Source organism: Phymastichus coffea, unplaced genomic scaffold (genome assembly GCF_024137745.1).
Source record: "Phymastichus coffea isolate CEN01 unplaced genomic scaffold, Cenicafe_Pcof_1.1 PCOF00094, whole genome shotgun sequence".
In the NCBI taxonomy this organism is placed as follows: Eukaryota; Metazoa; Arthropoda; class Insecta; order Hymenoptera; family Eulophidae; genus Phymastichus; species Phymastichus coffea.
Window position 1 is genome coordinate 905881 of NW_026706905.1, and position 21554 is coordinate 927434.

The following is a 21554-nucleotide window of genomic DNA, read 5'->3' on the forward strand; positions in this document are numbered from 1 at the left end:
CTGTGCGAGCGTTCGTCTTGCATCCCTCCAACCGACTCACCGTCGGCTCTTCCGCTCGGCCGAATTTCTTACGACGAGAATACGACGACGATCGCAATGCAATACCCACACTCTATGCTGACGAAAGATTTATTTTTGTTTTTTTAATGCTGTTGAAAGCAGACAGGTTAAAACCGAGAGATCTGTCGGAGAGATGCGCCCACGGAGGAACGATCGGATAGAACGAGTGGCGAATAATGCAAAACGGAGAAAAAGAGAAGACACGTTGAGAAAATGCTTGGCTCGGCTACGTGCAGAAGTTGGCAGATATTGGATTGCAAGCGAACTAGCTGAAATAACGATATGAGAATTGAGGAGCAGATGACGAATATATCTTGCCAGCTTCTGTCGTTGTAAAGAGTATCAGGGATGAGCGACAGCTGTTTCGAGAGCAAAGTCCTTGGAGAATGTGCTTGACCGGTGTTCTTGCTTTGTGCTCTGTAGCTTCGGCGCTGCACGCCCACCGAGTGCTGCGGCTGCCGTCCAACTGGGGCTCGGCGAGGCCCTCGATCATCGGCCGAGGCGGCGAATTTTTCGTGCGTTACGGCGACAAAGAGCGCGAGGCCGTCGCTTATTTCGACTTCCTCAATGACATTCCCCTGACGGCCGCGCATCCGCCGCAGCAGCTCGGCGCTGGCAATGCGCTCGACCTCCTCGACCCGGCCAACGGCCCCGGCAGCGCTGCGGATCGCACGAGGATATCACCACTGTAAATAGCCCTCGCACGACTGCTGCGTGGCCTCTTCCCGACGCCTCTGCGCGAAAGCACATCAGCGAAACACTACAATCAGCCATCGCCTCGAATATCCAGCCGTCAATTGTTCGATGCCACGCCGATCGCGCGATCATCACCTTACTCCAAAATCTTATCGTTTCGTCCGCTCGGAACTTTGCATCGCTTTTCACCAGCAGCGCTCTTCCATTTGCATCAGAAGCAGTTCGTTGTTATCGTGTTAGTCTTGCAAACGACAGCACCAAATCAAAATCAAATTCTCTCTGTCTAGCAAAATATCAATAGATATGTAACAACGAATTACTTTTAAATCTCGAGATACCAAAATACGATCCACTCGTTTCATTGGATTTCTTGATTAAACGATTAAACGAGTTACTCACTTTGCATTTCAATGGAAATACGGCCAGACTTCCTTATTTCATCATTTTTCATTTCATATACACACAAATATATATTTATTTGAATGCTAGATTTCACCTCATTTTTATATAGAATGCCGTAGTCTCCATAAATTATTCATGCTATTAACAGTTATTTTATAATCGAAACATTTTGACGGTCTTTGGATTTCTACTCAAAGAGATGCCTTACACTTACCTAATGTTAGACTCCTTTCCATCATTTCTTACTTTTTTTTTTTCAAGTTCCGGCATAATAATTAATTTCTCAGAAATAAGGTTAAACTGTGCGCCGATGTTTGTACAATCTACAACAACCAAATGAAAACTAAAATTCAACTCTTATCGTCAAAATTTACATCCAAAATATACTACTCAAATATTATGAATTAATAATAATCTATAGTACCTAATTGTACGTGTATGAAATGAGCATTGAAAAATTGATTTTAAAAAATCCTAGAATCAGCAACCAAAAAGTAGTTGACGTGAAATTGTTTTATAATTAGACATATTACCTTCGAGTAATTCTACGTTGCCTTGGGATAACTACTTAAATTCGATGGACTACGAAAAGGTTACGTTACTTATGAATAATCTACTCTTAGATGTACAGCTCAACGACAATTGGATTGCATCCGTTTCATACGTATAAACATTTAACCTAATTTAATTTAATTTTAATCTTAATTTTAATGTAATATTTCTTACAGATGTATAAATGCACCTTTGAATCAGAAACAATGGATTTAATTGTTTAATTGTATTTTTACTGCGTCTATTTCTTAGTACAGTCAATCATAAAAGGTGAATTTAATTGCTTCGAATCTTTATGCGAATGAAACAAAGTCTATCCAAAATTGTAATACTTATTTCACACTATTTACAAATAGAAAATGTACTATATTTGAAGCTGCATCAAAAGAATTAATGTAAAGGCTGTGGATTTCTTAATCTTTTTTAAGAACATATACTTTGACTCAGCGATTTTTAGATGATAAAAAAAATATTCGAATCTACATATATAATTTACTCAAAGCAGTAGGTAAGAAGAGGAATCAAGTAATTTTTAATAATTTTAAAAGTAATCTTATTGTTAATGGAAGTGACTGAAGTAGAAAAATAATTTCGAAAAAAGTTACTTTAAAAATACGCCGTTATATTAAAAACCTACGAAAGAGATTGTAAATAACATGTATTATAAAACCGATAGAATTAAGTGATATCGTAGGTAAAACTTAATAAATGAAGAAAACGTAAGGTGGCTTGTGATTATCTTTGATTAACCCCGATTATTAATAAAACCATAATTTTACAAAATAATTTTATTGAAGCGTGCAAATTCGTTGATTAACACTAGATTCATAAACGTGATCGTTAATACGCTTTACGAGAAAAATGCAACATTACATTTTAATGACTGCGAACATGTTCACACGCAAGTAATTATATAAATCTGCTCAATGACAGTTAGAATATTTAACGAACATTCGCGGTTTAGAAGAAAGCTTAAATCTAAGGATTTAAAAAGAAAATAAGCATTGAACCAACTCTTGAGAGATTCAATGAAAGCGCATACAAAATTAGATAATTGACAAATTATAAAATTCTTATAAAAACTCACTCGATAAATAACTTAGATGCCAAAGAAGATATGTGTATGAAAAATAGCCCGGTATATAGATCAATTAATTCAAGCTGATTACATATAAAATTGAAATAATGAGGTAAAGTTTTATGTACCTTATTCAACTATGAAGTTATACTGTACGGTCAGACGTTACATGTTCGTTATAAATAATTTCTTTGCTATTAATGTATAAAACTTTTAATAAGTATATAAAATGTATGTGAATCTAAACAATTATCTGTAGCCAGTAATTACAATCTTCAATGTTGATGAAAGCTCTTTTTAAATATCTTAGAAAATACGAAGGCGTCTTACAATATAGCTTTTATAGTAAGCATCACGCATAAGGTACGTGTTTCAATTCACTTTGAAAAACATGAGCTTAGAGTTGTTTGATATATAAATATATCTCGATTTTAACTTGAAAAACTGGACGTTTACATTAGCATAACATATAATTGATGGTAATGTAAAAAAAAGTGTTTTCGATGAAATCGTTGCGTTTGAAAGCTGTGAGAAATTTAGACTTTGTATCCTCGGCGCTCCACATTTCGTATCGAGTTAGCTAGGCAGAAGGAGAAAATGACACCAAATAGCTGAAATACATAATTGACAATTGTTAGAGTAGTGATCAAGGTAACGAGTAAGCAGTGATAAAGGTAACATTATTTAAAATCTTAATCTACCTCGACTGCTGCAATAGCAAGGGCTAAGCTTCCCAAAGTATTCATGTACTTATGTATTTTAGGAAGAACGACCGATTCACATCCATTTAGATGGTCATGATCTGGAACTGCGCAAGTCTCGTGTTCCGGTTTTCCACAGCAGGAGTAAGGCATCGGTCCTCTGAAATCCGCGGGGCTGTTGAATCCGCAGCAGCCCATCTGAAATGAAATGGAGTTCATTGCCGATTAGCAAGAAAAGCGCCTTGCTAGAAAAGCGATGGTGTGCACGGAATCAGTAGTTGAGCACAAAGCGTGAAGACATTTACCAAAGTTTGGATGGAGTTAACTGTAGCCTCGGTAGCTTTGTGGTCGTTTGGCTTATCTTGGAAGTACCTATCGTAAAGATTTTTCAACTGCTTATTGAAGTCCTCGTCGAAAGTGCCTTCATTCATTTTGATGAAGGCGAAACCAGCTATGGTTACTTGGATGACAAGCAGAGTCAACAGTAACACGGCAAACTTGAAATGACGAAAGATAAAATTAATATGCTGAACGCGATTGTCGATTCGGAATACGGTCCGAATTGAAGATGATACTCACGGTAACGATCATGCAGTGACTTTCACGGGCAGCTCCGCAGCATCCAAAGAAGGCAATGATGAAAATGATTGCACCGACGGCAATGAGCACCGTGGCGGGTAGCGTCAATTGCGAAGGAACATTTCCCTCGAAAATGGCCAATACGTCACCTTTGTTCAATTCGATCAGAACTCCGACTATTAGGATCGCCAGTCCTCCCAGCTGGAACGTGAAAATTCAGCATGCTTATTGATCGATTCGCCAGTTACGAGTTCGGTATGTTCGTTAGTAGGGGATTTGTTAGTAAATGACGCCGTCAATCTTGAAGGCACACGCGCTTGAGAGAGAGAGAGAGAGAGAGAGAGAGAGAGAGAGAGAGAGAGAGAGAGAGAGAGAGAGAGAGAGAGAGAGAGAGAGAGAGAGAGAGAGAGAGAGAGAGAGAGAGAGAGAGAAAGCGAGCAGGCGAGGAGGCGACCGCCACGAGGACAAGCGAAATCGATGGGCCAAGGAGTCGCGAGAGGAGCAAGCCTACACGGGGTGGTATCGATTGGGCGAGCGCTGGTCGCTGATCTGGCAGCGAGCGGCGACTGCTTGGCGTCGCTCGCGCCACATCGATCGGCCGTCCGACGCGCGGCCGGATTTTCCGCTTTTCTCGTTCCGTCAAAGCCGAAAGCAGCCTGCCCACGCGGCAGCTAAGCTCATCGATCGGCCTCCCGTGGCGACGGCCTACACGGCTTGGCTCTGCACTATAGCAGCTGGCGCGCGCGCCGAGCGAGCAAAGGGTCAATGAATCCAGCCCAAGTTGAACGATTTGTAGCTCGCGCGAGCCGACACCTGCTGCGCGAGCCGGCGCCGTTCGAGGACAGCGGACGACAGCGGCCAGTCGTCTCTCTCGTACCAGTCAGCTCGCTAATCGGGCAACTCGGTTTAGCGCGCATTATCGCTGCGACCTGGCCTCATCCTGAACCCAGCCACGGACGGCGCCGCACTCTGGCGATCGCTCTCCACTTTCTATAGCTTTCGCTTGCGATCGATCGCCATTAATTATTGATCCTCGATGGCACACTCGCGAACCTTTATTTCTTTCTTTCCAACTGATACCCGCTTGCTTTCGCGAGAGCCCAGTCGTTGCGTAATCGTTGCATAGACTTCCGTGTGCGTGCATTAAGCGTGGCAGATGCCGGTATACCGGTAGCCGCCAGCCGAGCTTCTTGCCTCTCCACGATCGATCGTTTCTCGAGCTTTCAATAGCCAAACAAATTAGCGCCGCCGTCAGTGACGAATATACGCGCGAAACGTCTACGCATACGTGGCATCGATATGCTGGAAGCATACGTTTCAAGGCTCGCTATTTATAGCAATATCGTTTCCAATTGCCAGTAGTTCTCTCGGAAAAGATTTCTATGAGCAAAGCGCCCTAATTATTTTAAAAAACAACATTATATGGCGTTTCATTTATTTTATTGCGCTTTTGCCTATCCAGTATTGCTTATCCAGTCTCACGGGTTCTTTATTGGGAGAGAGATTGAAATTTCGATCGAAGGTTACGTTTGTAGACATTGCCCGATTGTCGTATTCGCCAAGGTTTCGCCGCCAATTTCATTTCAATGAGATACTTGCGTCGACCATGCGCTAAGGTCACCTCGTACGCATGCTAATGAATCGTACAAAAAAAGCGAGAAAAACAAAGGAGCATCTAACTCGCGATCGGCGTGAAATCGAAGCCGTCTAATATCGCGAAGAAAAGGATAAATCAGTTTGTAAAATTCATAAGTGCGCGATATTGTTTGCCAGCACCAGTTAAATGTTCTGCACTAGGAGTGCGATCGGTTAGTTTTGAAAAAGGAATACTGCGCAGGTACCAGTATCGCGAACGTCAAATTGAAAATTCGCGAGGTTAGGTTTCAAACGATAAAAAGCGTCTCAACTGCTCGATAGAGCCGTGCAGTAATTTCAATTGGGCTCTCTTCGCGTGTAATTACATCATTGCACATATCAGGGCAAGGAGGCGTTTTAAAGGCTGATTGAGCGTCATTGAGCAACATTTTATTGAATAAAAATGTGCGTTTCTATAGCTAGCTACTAAAATCAACAATGACGCGAGAGAGAACCGAAACGAGACATTCGGCAAAGCCACAAAACTAAGACACGTAGGCGGATGTTGATAGCGGGGACGGCCAAGGGGTTTTCCGCACGAGTCGTTTAGAGCCAATAGCGAGTCGATCAGCTCTCCGAAAACGCGTGGGCGAGAGGAGGAAAAATCTTAGCGAAAAGTCGCTCGATGACAATGGAACAAAGCCAAGAAGCGAGAAGCAAGAAGCGAGAAGCGAGAAGCGAGAAGCGAGAAGCGAGAAGCGAGAAGCGAGAAGCGAGAAGTGAGGCGATCTGCTTGATTGCGATGTTGTCAAGTCTCGCGGGCGCCAGTCTCGACGAGGAGCGAGAGCACAGATCCGAGGGAAGAGCGGATAGGAGCGGAAAAGGCGCGCAGAAGATCGAGCAAAAGCGCGTACTCGCGCAGCGAGCTTATCGCGCCACGGTAGCCGACCGGAACAGCCTGGGCTTGCGTAACAACTGACAGGTGGAGCGGCCGCTCAGCCGCAGCCAGCGAGCAACGTTCGCGGCGAAACTGCGCTTCCATTTTACGCAGAATCGCGTGCACGTGCGGCGCGCGCTCTCTTCGTTCTCTCCCGAGCACGCACACAGCACCGTGGGCGTGTATCATCCTCGCGCGGCGAGCCGCGACGCTGCGCACAAAGCGCCCACCAGCACTGGCGACTCGTCGTCGGACGACCAGCGCCTTGGCCGGCGATCAATCGTACGCCGCACCGCGGATCGGCGCCCTAGCTCGCCATCGCGTGGTATTACGTGTACAGCACTGAACTTACGGCAAAGAGAAAATTGACGAAGAAGAGCAACCACCTGACGCAGCCCGAGGCGCAACCCATGTTCGCTGTTGAGCTGCTGAAGCAGAGCCACGGGACGGGGAAGGCGGCGGTGCAGGTGCGTCGTAGGTCGCGACGAGTTGGCACCGACTGAGCGCGCGGCGCGATCGTAACGAAGCGCGAGCCACGAGAACAACCGAATAAACACGGAGCGACGGAGAGAGTGAGGGAAAGAGCGGAGAGCGAAACGAAGCCGCGCGGTTCGCAGCTCGTGCACGCTCACCGCTGCCGCTCCTCGAGACTGGCCATCGAGCGAGCACTGCGAGCAGCGTGGCTCCAGCACTTGTTATAGCTAGTTCTGCCCGCGCCGTTTCTCGATTCGTGCACATCCGCGAGGAAAACAGAAAGAGAAACCGTCGACGCGCCGCGCGAGCAGCCCAGCCTACACTCGAAAACCCAATGCGCACACCTTCACACCTACACCGTGTACACACGCTACCACAAGCTACTTTCTTCTACCCCTCCCTCGCTGCTCTTACGGGGCAGGCAGCAGGCACTGTAGCTTGCATCTCTCACTCCGACTATACTACGGAAAGCTGTACCCACCTATATACCTGCCTGCTGCCTGCGGACTGCGGCCCTGCCATGCCGCGTTCTAGCACGCGACAATTCTACGTACAGATCTTGTCTATATTTTTCCTTTTTCCTGTTCATCGCTTCTGCATTTACCTTTTCTTCCGAAAAACTCTCATGAACCGTATACATCTGTACGCCGGTAGCACACTACCTCGCAAGTCTGCCATATTCCACCTACTTTAAGATCTTTCTTTCCTTTGCGGTGGATTTTATTCAACCGATACCTACACTCAAGACACCCACGATAAAAATACAGTGTTACAATTACTTTAGAATTGTTTCAGAGCCGAAGTGTTATTGTCTGTAAAAAAAGACGGCACGAGCAACAAGTTTGCAAAGAAATCCTTTCAATAAATTCCGATTAATTGAATGACGATAGATACGTCGATGCATCAGGCTGACGACACCGAAGAGTGAGTCATCGGATAATATTGACCAAAACAAACAAAGTTTTATCAATACTTGGAATTTGTTCCTTATTTGAATAACAAAAACGAAAAATCCCAGCACATTTGTAATCGTTGTACTGTACATTACTGTCGCGAGCTGGAAGGTAATAGGAGCATTAACCTGCTAACAATTAACTTCACATTGACCTCGCGTTCAACGAATACTTGAGTGGTTGAATGGCGTTTTTCTCATTTTAACGTGGAAATCCACAAGGTTACTTGTAAACGGTATCCTGCAGAAGATATATAAACTACGCTAACCTTCCATTATGCTTGTAAATCAAATCACATTATTTCTTCAATGAGCTCAAGTTCGTTTAAATAGCTTTTGAATGCACTGAAAAACTACTCATCGCTACAATAGCTGGTGGCTATATATTCTTGCCTATTTCATCAATGGTTTCTGCATAATTTTGCCTTTTCGAGGATTATTTTTATCACTCGCAAATACAAAGAAATTACGAAAGATGTAGCTGGTTTTTCGACACAGTGTAACGGCTAAATATAGAAGACTGACTGCAGAGTCGTTCTCGTAGAAGATAATGGCATTACTCATAGTTACTTCAACGAGTTTTGAAAAAATGATCCTTTCCCCGTTATCGAAGTAAGATAAGCACTCGAGGTCTAACTTCGTAAGAAAGTAGTATTGATTACGAGTCTTATTGCATTACTAAATTTCGCAATGCTTATAAATACTAATCAATTTTGCCAAGGTATCGTTTCAGTCAGATAACATTCAATTCACAGAGGTAAAACACTTGCAAACCATCCGACAGAAGACTTACAAAATCCTACAGTATTAGTCTAAATCAAATGTAAATTGCGATTCTCTTTCATATTCGTAACACGCTTGTATTGCCGTAAACGTATTATCGAGCCTGAAAACAAAACAGCGAAAAAATTATCAAACGTTGCAATTGTAGATACGACAGACGGTAATTCGCAAAATGGAGCGTTGACGCCTGCAATTTCACGAGGTCACGAAGATCGAGCACAGTGTAAAATACGTGCACGGGCGTGGATGATTTAAATTAGTAACCGTTCGTTTAAAAAATACATATTACGATGATAAACGCACGCATTATGGTTAACAGGAAATGCAGGTGGATTACGTGAGCACGAAATCTCAGGCAAACACTGATTATGGCGAATGGTATTAACAGTTTTAATCGTTCGAAATAGAATTTATAAGTAATCGCGATAGGAGGCGTGAAAACACTTACCGCAAAGACAAAGTTGAAGATAAAGATGAGGTACTTGATGCAATCCATTCCACAATTCATGGTGGCAACTTTTTCTAGGTTTTTCTTGAACGACGAAGGCACAGAAGGTTCCAACTATAAGATATAAAACTCTTAGTCGACCGCTCAATTTCGACGTCGAATCGCTCTGAAAGAAGAGAGGCGAAGATGAGAAAACGCGGGACCGAAACGAAACTGGTTATAAAATGTCTAGAAATGTACAAAGTGCGTGAAGCGTCCAAAAGCGGGAACGCGAATGACGCGCTGGTGCTGTGGTCACTAGAGCTGTGTGGCGCTGGAGAGCAGTGCGACCGGCTACTATGGCGGAGAAGGCACTCCCACCGCGGAAAGGAAAGAGATGGACGACATACAAGCAGACAAAGAAAGAAAGAGACGCTCAACAGGTTATGCATTTGCTCACAGCGCTCGTGATACTCTCTTCCCCTTGATCGCCCCTTCACCTCCCTCCCTTGTCACTATCGCGCACGCAGAGCCGCGTCAACATCAGCGGACATATATATAACTATAATAGAGTACAGCACATTATCACTGTTATGACTATACCTACTCATATAGTACGCGCAACTGATATCTATATAATTTTGTACCTTATTTTCGTTAATTATTCTACTTAATTGATTGCATAATACCTCTTACCGCCACAGTTATTTCGATAACAAAAGTGAGCCACAGACTTACGCACACTTACAAAGATGTATAGATATCTGGCACAGCGAGTAATCCCTGCATGTACTGATTATAAATGACTCATCATGACCTATTATCGGCTGTATATATTCGCAACGACTATTCGCCTATGCAAATTAACATCACGCTCAAATTTGCATATTATAACATTTGTAAATTTTCGACAAATAAAAAGTTTTGGCGTTTTTTAAAGCATTAACGGTTGCTTTTCAAAACATTAAAATTTAATAACTCGTTTAAGATTGCATCCAAGCCATTAAAAAAAGTTCGAGGATAAAATAGTGTCCAAGTACATTTAGCCAATTTCAAAAATATGGTAAACCTATTTCGGATTCAAAGCTACAGTGATTGATTTTGTAAGCACGGTTGTTCAGAAATTGTTTTGATTGTGATTCATTTGTCATCAGTATAAATATGGCTTGATAGGTATTACAACATTTATATTTGAATACTAAATTAAAAATGGTCTAATGCAAAACTACTGGAGTGAACTTACGGTAAGCAGTTATCTTGGTTGTTATTATTTCGCGTCATTTATTGGCCACGACTTATGAGTCTCATATATTTTAGAAATTCGTCAAAAAAAAGTTGAAATGTCTTTTACATTTTTTACGCCACGACTGCAAAAAACGGTTAAGAAATAAAGATGAGAAAGTTGCCAAGCAGTTTTAATTTGTTGTTTGTCGTCAAGTGAGTCAGTCGTTATAAAGTCTTCGTGATAATTAGTCGTGTAGTTCAAGTTAATAAAGTACTCTTATATGCGTGTTGCTATTATATCAATATTAGGGTTTCGGTGTTGTCACATATATTATTAAATCGAGCTGATTTTTGATGCACTTAAAAAATTAATATCTTAATTTTTATTCATTTTGTTTGACCAGAGGTCTTGTGTATATTAAACTTTATGACCAGTTATGAACTTTCATATTTCACTTCATTTAATCTTAAACGTTGTAGGAAGCATCTAGGGTATCTGGAGACTATCATTTGTACAAATAAGATTTTTCACGCATTTGTCGAGTATAAAACTGTGCAACCTGCTTTCGCAAATACTTAAATAGAAATGAAGTTCGTAATAATGTTGATATGAACAACATAATAAATACATTACCGGTTTTGGAAGTATTTAAGAATTGGTTCTCATCTCTTTTATACAATATACTATTGGTTTTAATGTAATAAATAAGATAAATAGTTATTTAAGTATAATGATGTTCGTTATTAGTTTATTGAAAAATCGATCAGTTTAAGATAATATTTATATGTATTATTACGTATTTTTTTCAAATTTTCGTAATAAGACTTTACTAAAAATAAACTATTTGTAATTGAAAAATGCAATAATATTCCAACTTGAATACATTTGACTGTCATTTATCTTACAAAAGGATACTTTACATGTGAAGCTATTGTTATTTTATTATAAAATCAATTTCGTGTAATGAATTTAAGAGATATTATACTAAATCTATAATTACAATGAATATGATTCACTCATATCATGGATGTAAACCACTACATTAAGCATCTTATAAAATTTTCTATGCATTATTTAAAGCGAATCTTGTGTAAACCTCGTCAAGCTTTCGTATAAAATTGATATACTCTGTTTTACCCGATTGCGGAAAGGCAATTAGGTACTCTCTAATAAACAAGCGTGAGTACAAATTCAAACCCTTTTCAACACACAATAATACACGAATAAAAATATCATTTTACGTAATTTTCAGAAAACTTACTCAGAAATCATACATATTGAAGGTGTAATTGTCTGTTTCGAAAATGTTGAAAATAAGACAAAATTAAATAAAAGGAAATTTCTTTCATTAGAATGTGTTTTCGTATTGAATTTTTCGAATCGAATCTATTCAAACGTACATACGTAATATAATAAAGTAAAGTATTGTTTATAATTATAACGAGACAAATACATAAAATAAAAAATAAGTTATATATATTAGTATACATTACAGTCATATACAGGTTCATGAAAGGCAGTTGAAAAAATTTACGAAGGAACATAGTGTAAAATTACTATGCCTGGTGTGTGGACAATGTAGTATCCAAACAGTTTTTGTTAAGTAGAGATGTAAATTAAGTACTTTAGATATTTCATTTGTATATGGCCCAATACGCCATAACTATACATCAGTCAGGAATAAGCTAAGGTGATTTGTAATTCTTATAAATAAACGTTTAAATCAGTAGGAATGATTTGGAATAAATTGGAGTAGACGATTGATATTAAACGACGCGCGGGATGTTTCGTTGACCCATTGAAAAACTTAATTGATGGAAGCCAATATATATCACGATGATATTAAGTCACACGTTATAATCACATATCATAGTCTGGAAGGCTGCAGTTTATTGATACTGCTCGCTTGAGCTGCGGACGAAATCATCGTGGATGAATGATTTGCCTCTATTTCTTTTCTTCTTTTCTTTATTGCTTCGGCAATAGACTTTGCATAGCACCACGCCAATGCTACGGTGCAAGCCTAAAACAAGTACATAGAAAAACTGTTGAGTGAGATATCATTGTTATGCCCTTATTCGCAGAGAATAATTGTAGATGAATAATGTGAGGATTAAGTGTAGAACGAGACACACTTTGCACGATCAATAGTGAGCAAACACTCTACAGCAGATAATGCAGATAATGAACAACGAGATTCAAGCTAATGGCGATCACGTGACGATGATTTGCCGTTTGCTCTATTTCCGTTCTAAACTAAATTCTCTCAATGCAATGACATCTTTGATCAAGGAAAAATAACAATTCAATAAGCTGACCTTTAAAATGAAGGAGCTGAGAGCTAGAAGAAAGGCGTACAGTAAAATCGACTGCGTTCGATGGATCATCGGATGGTGACAGCCTCTTTCACATTTTTTCTTCTCGTCTTCCGACTCATGGAGCTCATAACAACACGACCATGGAACGTGTTTGTGTTTTTGTCTGAAATCTTCGCTAGCTCCATTCACGCCACAGCAGTTCAACTTGAATGATGTGTACAAGCGTCGTTAGCAACTTATTAAATTTGAAAATTTATATGTAACCTTTTCTTCGGGCATGTGCTTAGACTATTTTTCAAACTAAATCCAATCGACAACGAATCGTATAAATTTATCTCGGTTACATCAAAGGTTGCATCATTTGATATTTTCATAACGCAGTAAATGGATCTCTTTCTCCTTATGCTAATTTGCTTTATTATTCGAAGGATTCTTCGCTATTCGTTTGTGTAATCATTGAGTTTACTGACAATTTTTATTTCCAATTAATTTTAATTGAAATGCATCGCCGCATATTGTAAAAAAGGATTATAAGGTCCGTTCAATAATTTCTAGGTAAACGATGCGAATGCATTTTTTATTTTATGGCTAGATATTTGTACGACTTTGTGAATGAGCAGCAGTTATTCCAGTAATGATTATTCAAAATTATAGAGAAATATATTATGAATACTTACTTTTACGTGCATTTTATGCCATAAATCGTCGCTCCTCGGATCATTCAAAGTAACAATAGCCTTTTGTACAACATTTTCGGGTAAAGCATAAATTTGTTGGTGGCGCACCAGTGCCCAGATGCCGATGCTGATTTCCACTATCGCAATAGCTGCGATTAAGGTTGCTAACTGTGAGCGATATGACAGACATTAATAGACCGAAATACTGTTAACGTCAAAGGAAAACCATCATCAAAGCTAATTTACGAGTACGAATAACAGTTTTACGTGTGAAGATTGGCGTAGTGAAAGAAAACTCTACAGAGAAAAGAAACATCGGAGTAGCCGAGATTGAAATGGAAAAATATAAACTCAAATTCTGATATTGGCTTTCCGTGTGAACAGTAACAATGAAATTGCCCAGAGATTATATACCATTAGAAAATAGATAGTCAAATATACTTTACCGATATGATCTGTGCTTTGGCACTATAGTCAAAGTGCCAAACGAACCAAGCCACGGCACACGTGAGGATTCCCAGACCGAGCATGATTCCGGGCGGTCCATCCACATTTGAAGGGGTAAGTAGCGAGTATTCGTGCAGTTGGTACAAGAAAATAGAAGATCCTGCGACGACGATCGCTCCTGAAAACTGATCGAGCAAGTTGGCGCAAGTTTTCGCGGTTCCTCGGCCGGATGAGCGCGCAGTGCAGTAACGTAAAGTATCGCAAAGCAAGCAAGGTGAAAGTCAAAGGAAAGATCCGATCGTCTGCGGGCGTCGATAAGACCAATGGCGCGTACGCCAGACACTAGACCAATAGACGCCAAGGTGGACTGTCAGCGGAGCGAGCGAGCGTGCGTGGACGGAAGTGAAGCGCAGCCACAGTGTAGCTGGCTGGAAAGCTTTCGAAGAAAACGAGCGACGGCAACATTGCGACGATGAGCGTGTGCCAGAGAGGCGCTCGAAAAAGAACGGAGCGATCGGCGAACTTTACATCGCGTTCCACTTATAGAAACGTTGCGAGGCGCAACGCGCGCACGCCTAGCAGTTTTTGTCGCGCCTAAGCCCGGCTGCCTGCGGAATGCAGAGTGAAGCGAGCTGCCACGGGCACCGTCGACGCGCGAGGTAAAGAGCAAGGAAGAAGCGGTGCAGCAAAGTGCTGCTGGGCACGGCGTTCAAAATGGAGTTGTGGCTAGATAGAGGTGCGTTAGATCGGTTGGAAGGTACTCACGCCGACGATGACGACGAATCCAAGCAGGAACCCGCGGAGGCACGAGAGCATCCGTGCCATGATCGAAAACGGTGCTCCTGTCACTGGGCTGCGCGTGCCCTCGCGCACTCTCGTTCTCTCTCTCTCTCTCTCTCTCTCTCTCTCTCTCTCTCTCTCTCTCTCTTTTGGCCGAGGCAAGAGAGAGAGAGAGAGAGAGGGAGAGAGACGGCAAGCCAAGCTAGCTGAGTATAGGTATAGCGTCAGAGCGGCGACTACGCAGCGAGCGAGAGCGCGACCTGTAGTGCTCGGAGCGCGTCTCCAATTTTCGAGTCCGCTCACCTATACTAGCTGCCGTGGTCGCCGCTTGCCCGCGTCGAACGACGCGGTATGCAGCTACGTGTTCACCGCGGTTCTCCTGTTCCTCACGAGTGCAATACTGCCGTCGATCAGTCTCGCTCAAGTGCTGCACCGGGCGTAGCCGCGTCTGCCCCGGCTCCCAGTGCTCGCTTCACTGCCGCTCGCTCCCACAGCCATGTGTTTTCCAAATTTGACCCCGTACCCACTTCCACATCCTTTGAGTCCCTCTTTTTTTGTCGGACCGCAGATGTTACCGAGTTCGGCTTTTTATTTCTATCTCTTCTTGTGTCGCTGTTCACTCGCGTGTTTCTCCGCTTTGTATTAATCAACTCCAACGTATCGGCGAGTCGAAAAAAGTCTTTCTCTCGTAATTTTTCGCAGCGCAACTTCTTTTATTTGTATACATATAACCTATGTTGCCTAGCTTTCATTTTCATCGCAAGATTTTTATTGCAACGAATCGCGCTTCATTCAGATGCTCAAGTATGATCTGTTTGTTTTATTCCGACTGAATAATTTCATTTCTATTCTTTAATTTCAAGCTATTTGTGCACTCGCGGAATCGAATATTGCGCGTAATCATTATTGTATCAATTCAATGAGATTTTACAACGTTTTAAATATTAAGCTGGATTTTATAAAATTCCCTTTTTCATAAATTTTTCTTCAAACGTTTCATTATAATGCCAACTTGGAAATAATCAAAATTTGGTATGTCAATTACGGAAGCGATAAGCGCCTATCAATGCCTTCAATGGCTATAATAAATACATGGCCTGTTTCAGCAGGAATCTACCACTAACACGAATCTTTCAAATGAATTTTCCTTGATATTTCATTTGAATAAACGCGATCGTTAATACATAAATTAATCATAATATTTACACTCCCTTTCGTATACATCACAAAATAGGAGCAAACACTTACACTTATCCAATCTGTAACATTTGGCTAAATAGTTATATATGTTATACAGTTATATATGTTAAAGCGGTTAATTATTAAAACGAAAAACCAAAATCTTGTCGTATATAAACTGTATACCTGACTAGTGGAGAAATCTCGATTCTGTAGCTTTATATTTGTTAGTTCTTGCCGAAACTTCTTAAGTCATTTTTCTGAATCAAAAGCATAACATTTCGTCTATTCGGTTAATATTGGGAACGCTAATTAAAACTAAATAAACAACCTAATTTTTAAATAGCCGTTTTAATATTGGTTATTCTATTATGTACAGAATCGAACTAGAACGCCTGAGTTTGATTGCAATTCAAAAAGCCTGAAACGATATATTTATTGTAATTAATTAAATCGCAATAACTCTATGTGAAAAAAAAATATTTGCAAAGATTTATTGTATCTCTTACATATCCATTCAGATATGTAAAGTTGAATTTAAAATTAGCCCTCGATTAAAATGAATAATTTACTTATTGTAAAGACGTGATAGTAAGAAAATTTGTTTTGATAGATACAAGTATATTAATATGCATTTTATATGTATTAAATTTACGTAATTTATTATACTGCTTTGGTTTATCACGTTTAATATTCATTAATTTGCTTTAATTAAGTTGTAAAATTTATTTATTCATATTCCTAAACGATATGCTTCTTTCTAGTGCTTTTCTTTTTACAGTTATAACCGGAGTTCATTGTTTGTGATTATCATACTAAAGATTTCTGTGTGGTCTGAAAAGACCATGTGCATTTATTTTTATTTTACCAATTAATATTAAGTAATTAATTCATTTTTACGACTTCGTGCATGTCTAGTCTCAAAACTGTCCAACGTCCGATCAGTTCTCTTGTAAAAAGTTCCTTAAACATATTTTGTTTTGTAAAAGAATTTTCAAAAAGAGAGAGTGTTTTATTTATCATATTAATTAAGATCACTATTTTTGTTTCATATACGTTCAAAGTCATCATAAATATGCCTATATTACGCAACATCAAATATTTTTTCAGTTTTTCGAATAATGTAGCTACAGAACTTTTTTTCCCTCCACTAGTCCACTAGCGTATATAGTATTTAGCACTTGTGACTTGGCAGATCTTTTCTAAGTTTATTTGTAAGTTTATGCCTCTCACACGTTTTTCATATTCCATGGTATAGCAATATAAACAAAAAAGCAGACCAGCCGAAAGGGCAGACTATCTGCTCAAAACATTTTTGTTAATATGTAATTGTGTTCAATGATAAAATAATTAATTAACCGGTGTTAAAAGCTATTTTATTACATTATTTGTACTGTCTTAGTAATTTGAAGTTTGTCTAAAAATGTATCAAGACTCATCCTATTCGGCACTTTATAGTCAAGAAGATTTTGATATGGATGATGAAAACGATGATTATTTGGAAGATGATCGAGATCTTGACGATCAAGATGAAAGCGATGAAGGTAAAAATAATTTATATCAAAACATTTAATTCGTTTCTACTATTTTTCACTTTTAGATACAGAAGAGGCTAGTGAAACTGACATGGGCAAGTCAGAAAAATACACAGAAATTAAAGAACAGTAAGTAATCATACTTATGAATTTTTGAACATCAGCAATAAATTGAGTGTACATGCATGTACTTTTATAGAATCTACCAAGATAAACTTTCAAGTTATAAGAAGCAATTACAACAATTAAAAGATGGTACACATCCTGAATATAATCGCAAAGTTAAGCGTTTAGAAGCACAGTACAGAGAACGTCTGCGCTTGAATATTATTTACAAAGATTACTTGACTGAATGTGTAGAAAGAGATTATATATTGGATAAAAAAGCAGCAGTAAAAGAATTTGAAGAAAAGAAAAGTGATTTAAAAGAAAATCTTATAGCTGATATAGAAGAAAAGCGTAAGCTTATAGAATCAGATCGCTATTCAATGGAATTAACTGGAGATTCAACTGAGGTTCATTTATTATATAATTAAAAAAACTTTTTCTGACTTTATTTGAAATATTCTACTGTTTTTTAGGTAAAACCTGTAATGACAAGAAAATTGCGTCGTAGGCCAAATGATCCAGTTCCTGAAAAAGTTGAAAAACGACGAAAGCCACCTCCAGCGCAATTAAATTATTTACTTGATGAAAAAGAAATTGAAAATGATTTGAAAGCTATTAGTAGAGGAAAAGTATTAACAACAGTTAGAAAATCAGGTATTTTTATTGTGTTTCATTACAATAAATAATAAAGTATGTTATTCCATCCATAATTGAATATTCTTTATAAAAATGCAGTTGTTATGCAACATTATACTACAGCAAATATTGGGAATCAGCACATTTCTATTCCTAATGACACAGCTTTGGTGGAAACAAGAATAGAAGATGGGAAGTTACTATATGAAAGAAGATGGTATTTATATTTCCAATAAATTGTTATTTATTATAAATTATAAACTTTAATAATACTATAAAATATTACCAAGGTTTCATCGTGGACAGCCAGTTTATGTAGAAGGAAAAGATATAGTGAGATTTGCAGCAAATATATCTGCTATTGGGACGGAGGCTGTGAGTATCCCTATGCATGATAATAAAGCTTGATTTTATATTAATATCTGTGATTTACAACCTTTTGCTCATTTTGCAGATTTGGGTGAAAAAAGTTTCAGATAATACGAAAGTTCGCATTTATGTAACTCAGTTATCTCGTGGCAAAATGTTTTTGAAACGTAGAGCGTCTTAATTCCAAAGTGACCTTCGACTTTTAGTAAAAAAATAATATTATTTTTAATTATAAGAAATGATATGTAAGTAGTTAATTTAATATGTATCAATAGTTTTGATAATGGTATATTAAGCAAAAATAATCCTACTTATGTATGTTTAAAAAAAAATGAATCAATATATTTCATAAACTTTGTTTTCATTTTCAACTAATTATAAATTGAATAATTATATATTGAAAAAAATGATATAAATAAAGTAGATATTATTTAGTAAGTATGTATTTATTTTAAAAATCTATACTTAATGCGCATCATATTGCTCACAAATTTCCAAAGTTTACATTAAATGCGATTTTGCCTAGTTATGATAAGAACATACATCATATAAATTTATTTATTGAGCGCCCTACAATTTATATTTTACCGAAATCAACTATCTGCTCGCTATCTAATTTTGAAAGTAATTTTACTGCATACTTTTTCATCATTCACGTCTCCAGTGTGATTCGGAGTTTGAATTGGCTTGGCTGAGAATAGCTGTGATTTTTCAAATTTTGAAAAATTAGGTTTCTTCAATATGGCAGATGAGAGTTTAGCATCATTTATAGATACATTGCTGTAATATATAACGAAAGACTTAAGTTAATCGTTCTTCACTTTGTATTATTTGTGCTTTTAGCCGTTTTATATACACGGAGCAATGAGAGTGGTAGTTCAGAAGCCGGTAATTGTAACGCAGACCACATCTTGAGTAGCAACAATTATTACCTAGGCTTTTCCCAACCATCGTTGTAGACCTATTCTGTATTATTTTGTTCTCTTACTTTTACTGATTTATTTCATAACTATTCAATCTATAATTGTTTTCCTGCCTTTTAGAAACTTAGAATTTTCAAAACTTGGATAATTTATGCTGCAAAAAGGGTGAGATATAAGACTCATTGGACTCATTGGACTCATTGGAGTTTTCGGTTGAGTTTAATGTGTATTAAAAAAACTAACTTTGCGGACAACTCAATATCTTTATGCGCGGCAGGCGTAGGTTTATATCTAATTGAAGATTGCGAAGTTTGATTTTGGAGGCCCTAGCAAATATTCGACAAATCAATATAGAGCCAATAGAATAAATCTTATTGAATTTGCTTTGAGTCGAAGAGGGGATTTGAAAGTTATGTTAAAATAGTTTTGGACAAAAGGATGAAACTACATTCTAATAATATCACAATAGTAAATGTAGTAGCAAAGAGGGATCAATTCTTAGGGGGCCGGTACCCTTACATCCCGAAATACAAAGTGTACAGGGTAATTAGCAGAGTAAATCTCAACGTCGAGAACGAAGTTGAGAAGTCGAGTTGTGCAAAATCTTTATTTTTCTTTTTTATTTAGCGTTTCAAACCAAATAAAGTTTATTTATGTTTTATAAATACAAAAATATAAATTAGTATATGTATAAATTAGCAGTTACTAATTAATTTAATAGATTTTTCTTTTTCAAACTTTCAAGTTACATAGTTTAAGGAAATCGAGTATATGCATTGATATTCTTCTATACGCGGCTTTGTGATTAACATTTCTATGCATATTGTAATGACGTGCCTTAAACTATCGATAAATACAATCAAGTAACTTTTAAATTTATACTCTGTTTTGAGTCAACACTTTGGCGCTGTAACTCGGGTATAGTTAGTAATTGTGTGCACGATATTTGAGAAAATAAAAGTGTAAGCTTTACAATACTTTTGAACTACATTAAATAGAAATTTTTCTGTATTATAATAAGCAGTAAGTATTTTTGCAATTCTGGGTTAAATTAAAACAAATTATTATGCCTGTTATACTAATTACCAGTAATAATATATTAATAATTCAAACAAATTGGAAGAAATGAACGAGAATAATAATGATTTGTGAAGGGGGATTTCGGGGGGCGTAGGCCTCACCAGCTAAAATCGCCAACACTAATTTCCGTTGGACGTGATCTTCCGAACTTGGTAGCAGGGCGTCAGGTCACCGCCCTTACCTACAGTGATCGTTGGAAAATCGTGTCAACGGCGAATTCGTCGGTAGAATTGCCCGCCGTGCGACTGCGCAGAGCGGGCGATGAAATTTCAAGATTTCAAAACTGTTCGAACCTTAAAAAAAATCACTTAGAGTTCCGACGATGTTTGTCCTGACATTCTCGTTCAAATCAATCCTTTATCCAATATCCTGCTTCCAGCAGAATCACAGAAGGTGTCCGGTCGACTAGCTCTCACTCCTTTGTCTCAGGTCGTGTTTCGTCGAATCGTACGTTTCGTTACCGTAATAGAGAAAAACAATTCAAATTTCACTTATAATATCCCGTCCGCGGCTGAAAATAATTGGCAGAGGGAAAATGTCGGGATTTAGGTGAAATTACCGGAACGCAATATCAAGTTACTTCATTTATTTGTAAGGCCATACATCGCGCACTGAAATGGCGGAAGGTCAACGCGCTTCGGTCAGAACTCGCAATCGCGACCGCGACGGATCCACGCGCCTCGGCGAATTACGGTCTACTCCTATCCTAGCGCCCTAATTATTCGCGAAGGTCAGTCACACTTCAATCACTTACTTGGAATTAATGCGGCGATAAATCCTTCAAAAAGAAAAGAAATATGCTAGGTTGCTCTCACTATCTTACGCTCGGAACTGTCCTTGGCGAGATCCAGTGGCAAAATGGAAGAGAAACGGTTCTCCGCGGTCAAAGATCTCTCATTCTCTCCTCTTTCCGAGAAGAAAAACTATTATTGGCCGATATGCAAATTCGGATATCGGTAGCGCCCTCCGAGTGTGTCGTTATTGGTCAATATATAAATTAAGAAGGTAACAGCGCCCCTCGTCTTATCTATTACGCATCAATTTTTACCCTCTCTCACCCC

At 38.8% G+C, this 21554-nt stretch overlaps 4 protein-coding genes across 10 annotated transcripts in view; 2 read left to right on the plus strand and 2 right to left on the minus strand.

Moving 5' to 3' along the window:
* Positions 1-2398, plus strand: part of LOC131669567 (uncharacterized) — a 53297-nt gene extending 50899 nt beyond the window's left edge. For both annotated transcript variants that reach the window (XM_058944523.1, XM_058944522.1), the window contains one exon: positions 484-2398. In XM_058944523.1, coding sequence (XP_058800506.1) covers positions 484-752 — 269 coding nt within the window. In that variant the 3' untranslated portion in view covers positions 753-2398. The remainder of the gene's footprint in view (positions 1-483) is intronic.
* Positions 2399-2483: 85 nt separating this feature from the next.
* Positions 2484-9618, minus strand: LOC131669571 (tetraspanin-18-like). Of its 3 annotated transcripts, XM_058944530.1 has the most exons (6): positions 9478-9618; positions 9238-9403; positions 4069-4269; positions 3795-3986; positions 3490-3687; positions 2484-3399 (listed from the first exon to the last, which is right to left on the minus strand). In XM_058944530.1, exons 2-6 carry the CDS (start codon positions 9295-9297, stop codon positions 3325-3327), a joined length of 726 nt encoding a protein of 241 aa, XP_058800513.1. In that variant the 5' UTR covers positions 9298-9403; positions 9478-9618; the 3' UTR covers positions 2484-3324. The 3 variants fall into 3 exon arrangements, with proteins under 3 accessions (XP_058800513.1, XP_058800512.1, XP_058800514.1); XM_058944529.1 differs by having other exon boundaries at positions 9238-9492; XM_058944531.1 differs by lacking the exons at positions 9238-9403; positions 9478-9618 and adding an exon at positions 6933-7242.
* A 148-nt stretch (positions 9619-9766) lies between these two features.
* Positions 9767-18792, plus strand: LOC131669568 (sin3 histone deacetylase corepressor complex component SDS3). Of its 4 annotated transcripts, none has more exons than XM_058944527.1 (8): positions 9767-10460; positions 17301-17386; positions 17443-17506; positions 17577-17892; positions 17959-18139; positions 18221-18338; positions 18412-18496; positions 18576-18792. In XM_058944527.1, the coding sequence occupies exons 2-8, from the start codon at positions 17317-17319 to the stop codon at positions 18669-18671; spliced, it is 930 nt and encodes a 309-aa protein (XP_058800510.1). In that variant the 5' UTR covers positions 9767-10460; positions 17301-17316; the 3' UTR covers positions 18672-18792. The 4 variants fall into 4 exon arrangements, with proteins under 4 accessions (XP_058800510.1, XP_058800509.1, XP_058800507.1 ...); XM_058944526.1 differs by lacking the exon at positions 9767-10460 and adding an exon at positions 14079-14619; XM_058944524.1 differs by lacking the exon at positions 9767-10460 and having other exon boundaries at positions 16616-17386.
* Positions 10487-15380, minus strand: LOC131669570 (uncharacterized). Its single transcript, XM_058944528.1, has 6 exons — positions 14967-15380; positions 14649-14869; positions 13883-14068; positions 13437-13604; positions 12760-12963; positions 10487-12464 (listed from the first exon to the last, which is right to left on the minus strand). The coding sequence occupies exons 2-6, from the start codon at positions 14706-14708 to the stop codon at positions 12309-12311; spliced, it is 774 nt and encodes a 257-aa protein (XP_058800511.1). The 5' UTR covers positions 14709-14869; positions 14967-15380; the 3' UTR covers positions 10487-12308.
* Positions 18793-21554: the final 2762 nt, after the last annotated feature.

Excerpts from the sequence above, each read along its gene's own strand:
- LOC131669571 (XM_058944530.1), bottom strand. The coding sequence starts at position 9,297 with ATGAATTGTGGAATGGATTGCATCAAGTACCTCATCTTTATCTTCAAC. Across the intron at positions 3,987-4,068 it reads GTCACTGCATGATCGTTACC|TTTGCCGTGTTACTGTTGAC; the intron begins GTGAGTATCATC and ends CGTCATTTCAAG. Across the intron at positions 3,688-3,794 it reads TTAACTCCATCCAAACTTTG|ATGGGCTGCTGCGGATTCAA; the intron begins GTAAATGTCTTC and ends ATTTCATTTCAG.
- LOC131669570 (XM_058944528.1), bottom strand. The coding sequence starts at position 14,708 with ATGGCACGGATGCTCTCGTGCCTCCGCGGGTTCCTGCTTGGATTCGTC. Across the intron at positions 14,069-14,648 it reads GATTCGTCGTCATCGTCGGC|TTTTCAGGAGCGATCGTCGT; the intron begins GTGAGTACCTTC and ends TTGCTCGATCAG. Across the intron at positions 12,465-12,759 it reads TCAGCTCCTTCATTTTAAAG|GCTTGCACCGTAGCATTGGC; the intron begins GTCAGCTTATTG and ends TACTTGTTTTAG.
- LOC131669568 (XM_058944524.1), top strand. The coding sequence starts at position 17,266 with ATGTATCAAGACTCATCCTATTCGGCACTTTATAGTCAAGAAGATTTT. Across the intron at positions 17,387-17,442 it reads TCAAGATGAAAGCGATGAAG|ATACAGAAGAGGCTAGTGAA; the intron begins GTAAAAATAATT and ends TTTCACTTTTAG. Across the intron at positions 17,893-17,958 it reads TAACTGGAGATTCAACTGAG|GTAAAACCTGTAATGACAAG; the intron begins GTTCATTTATTA and ends ACTGTTTTTTAG.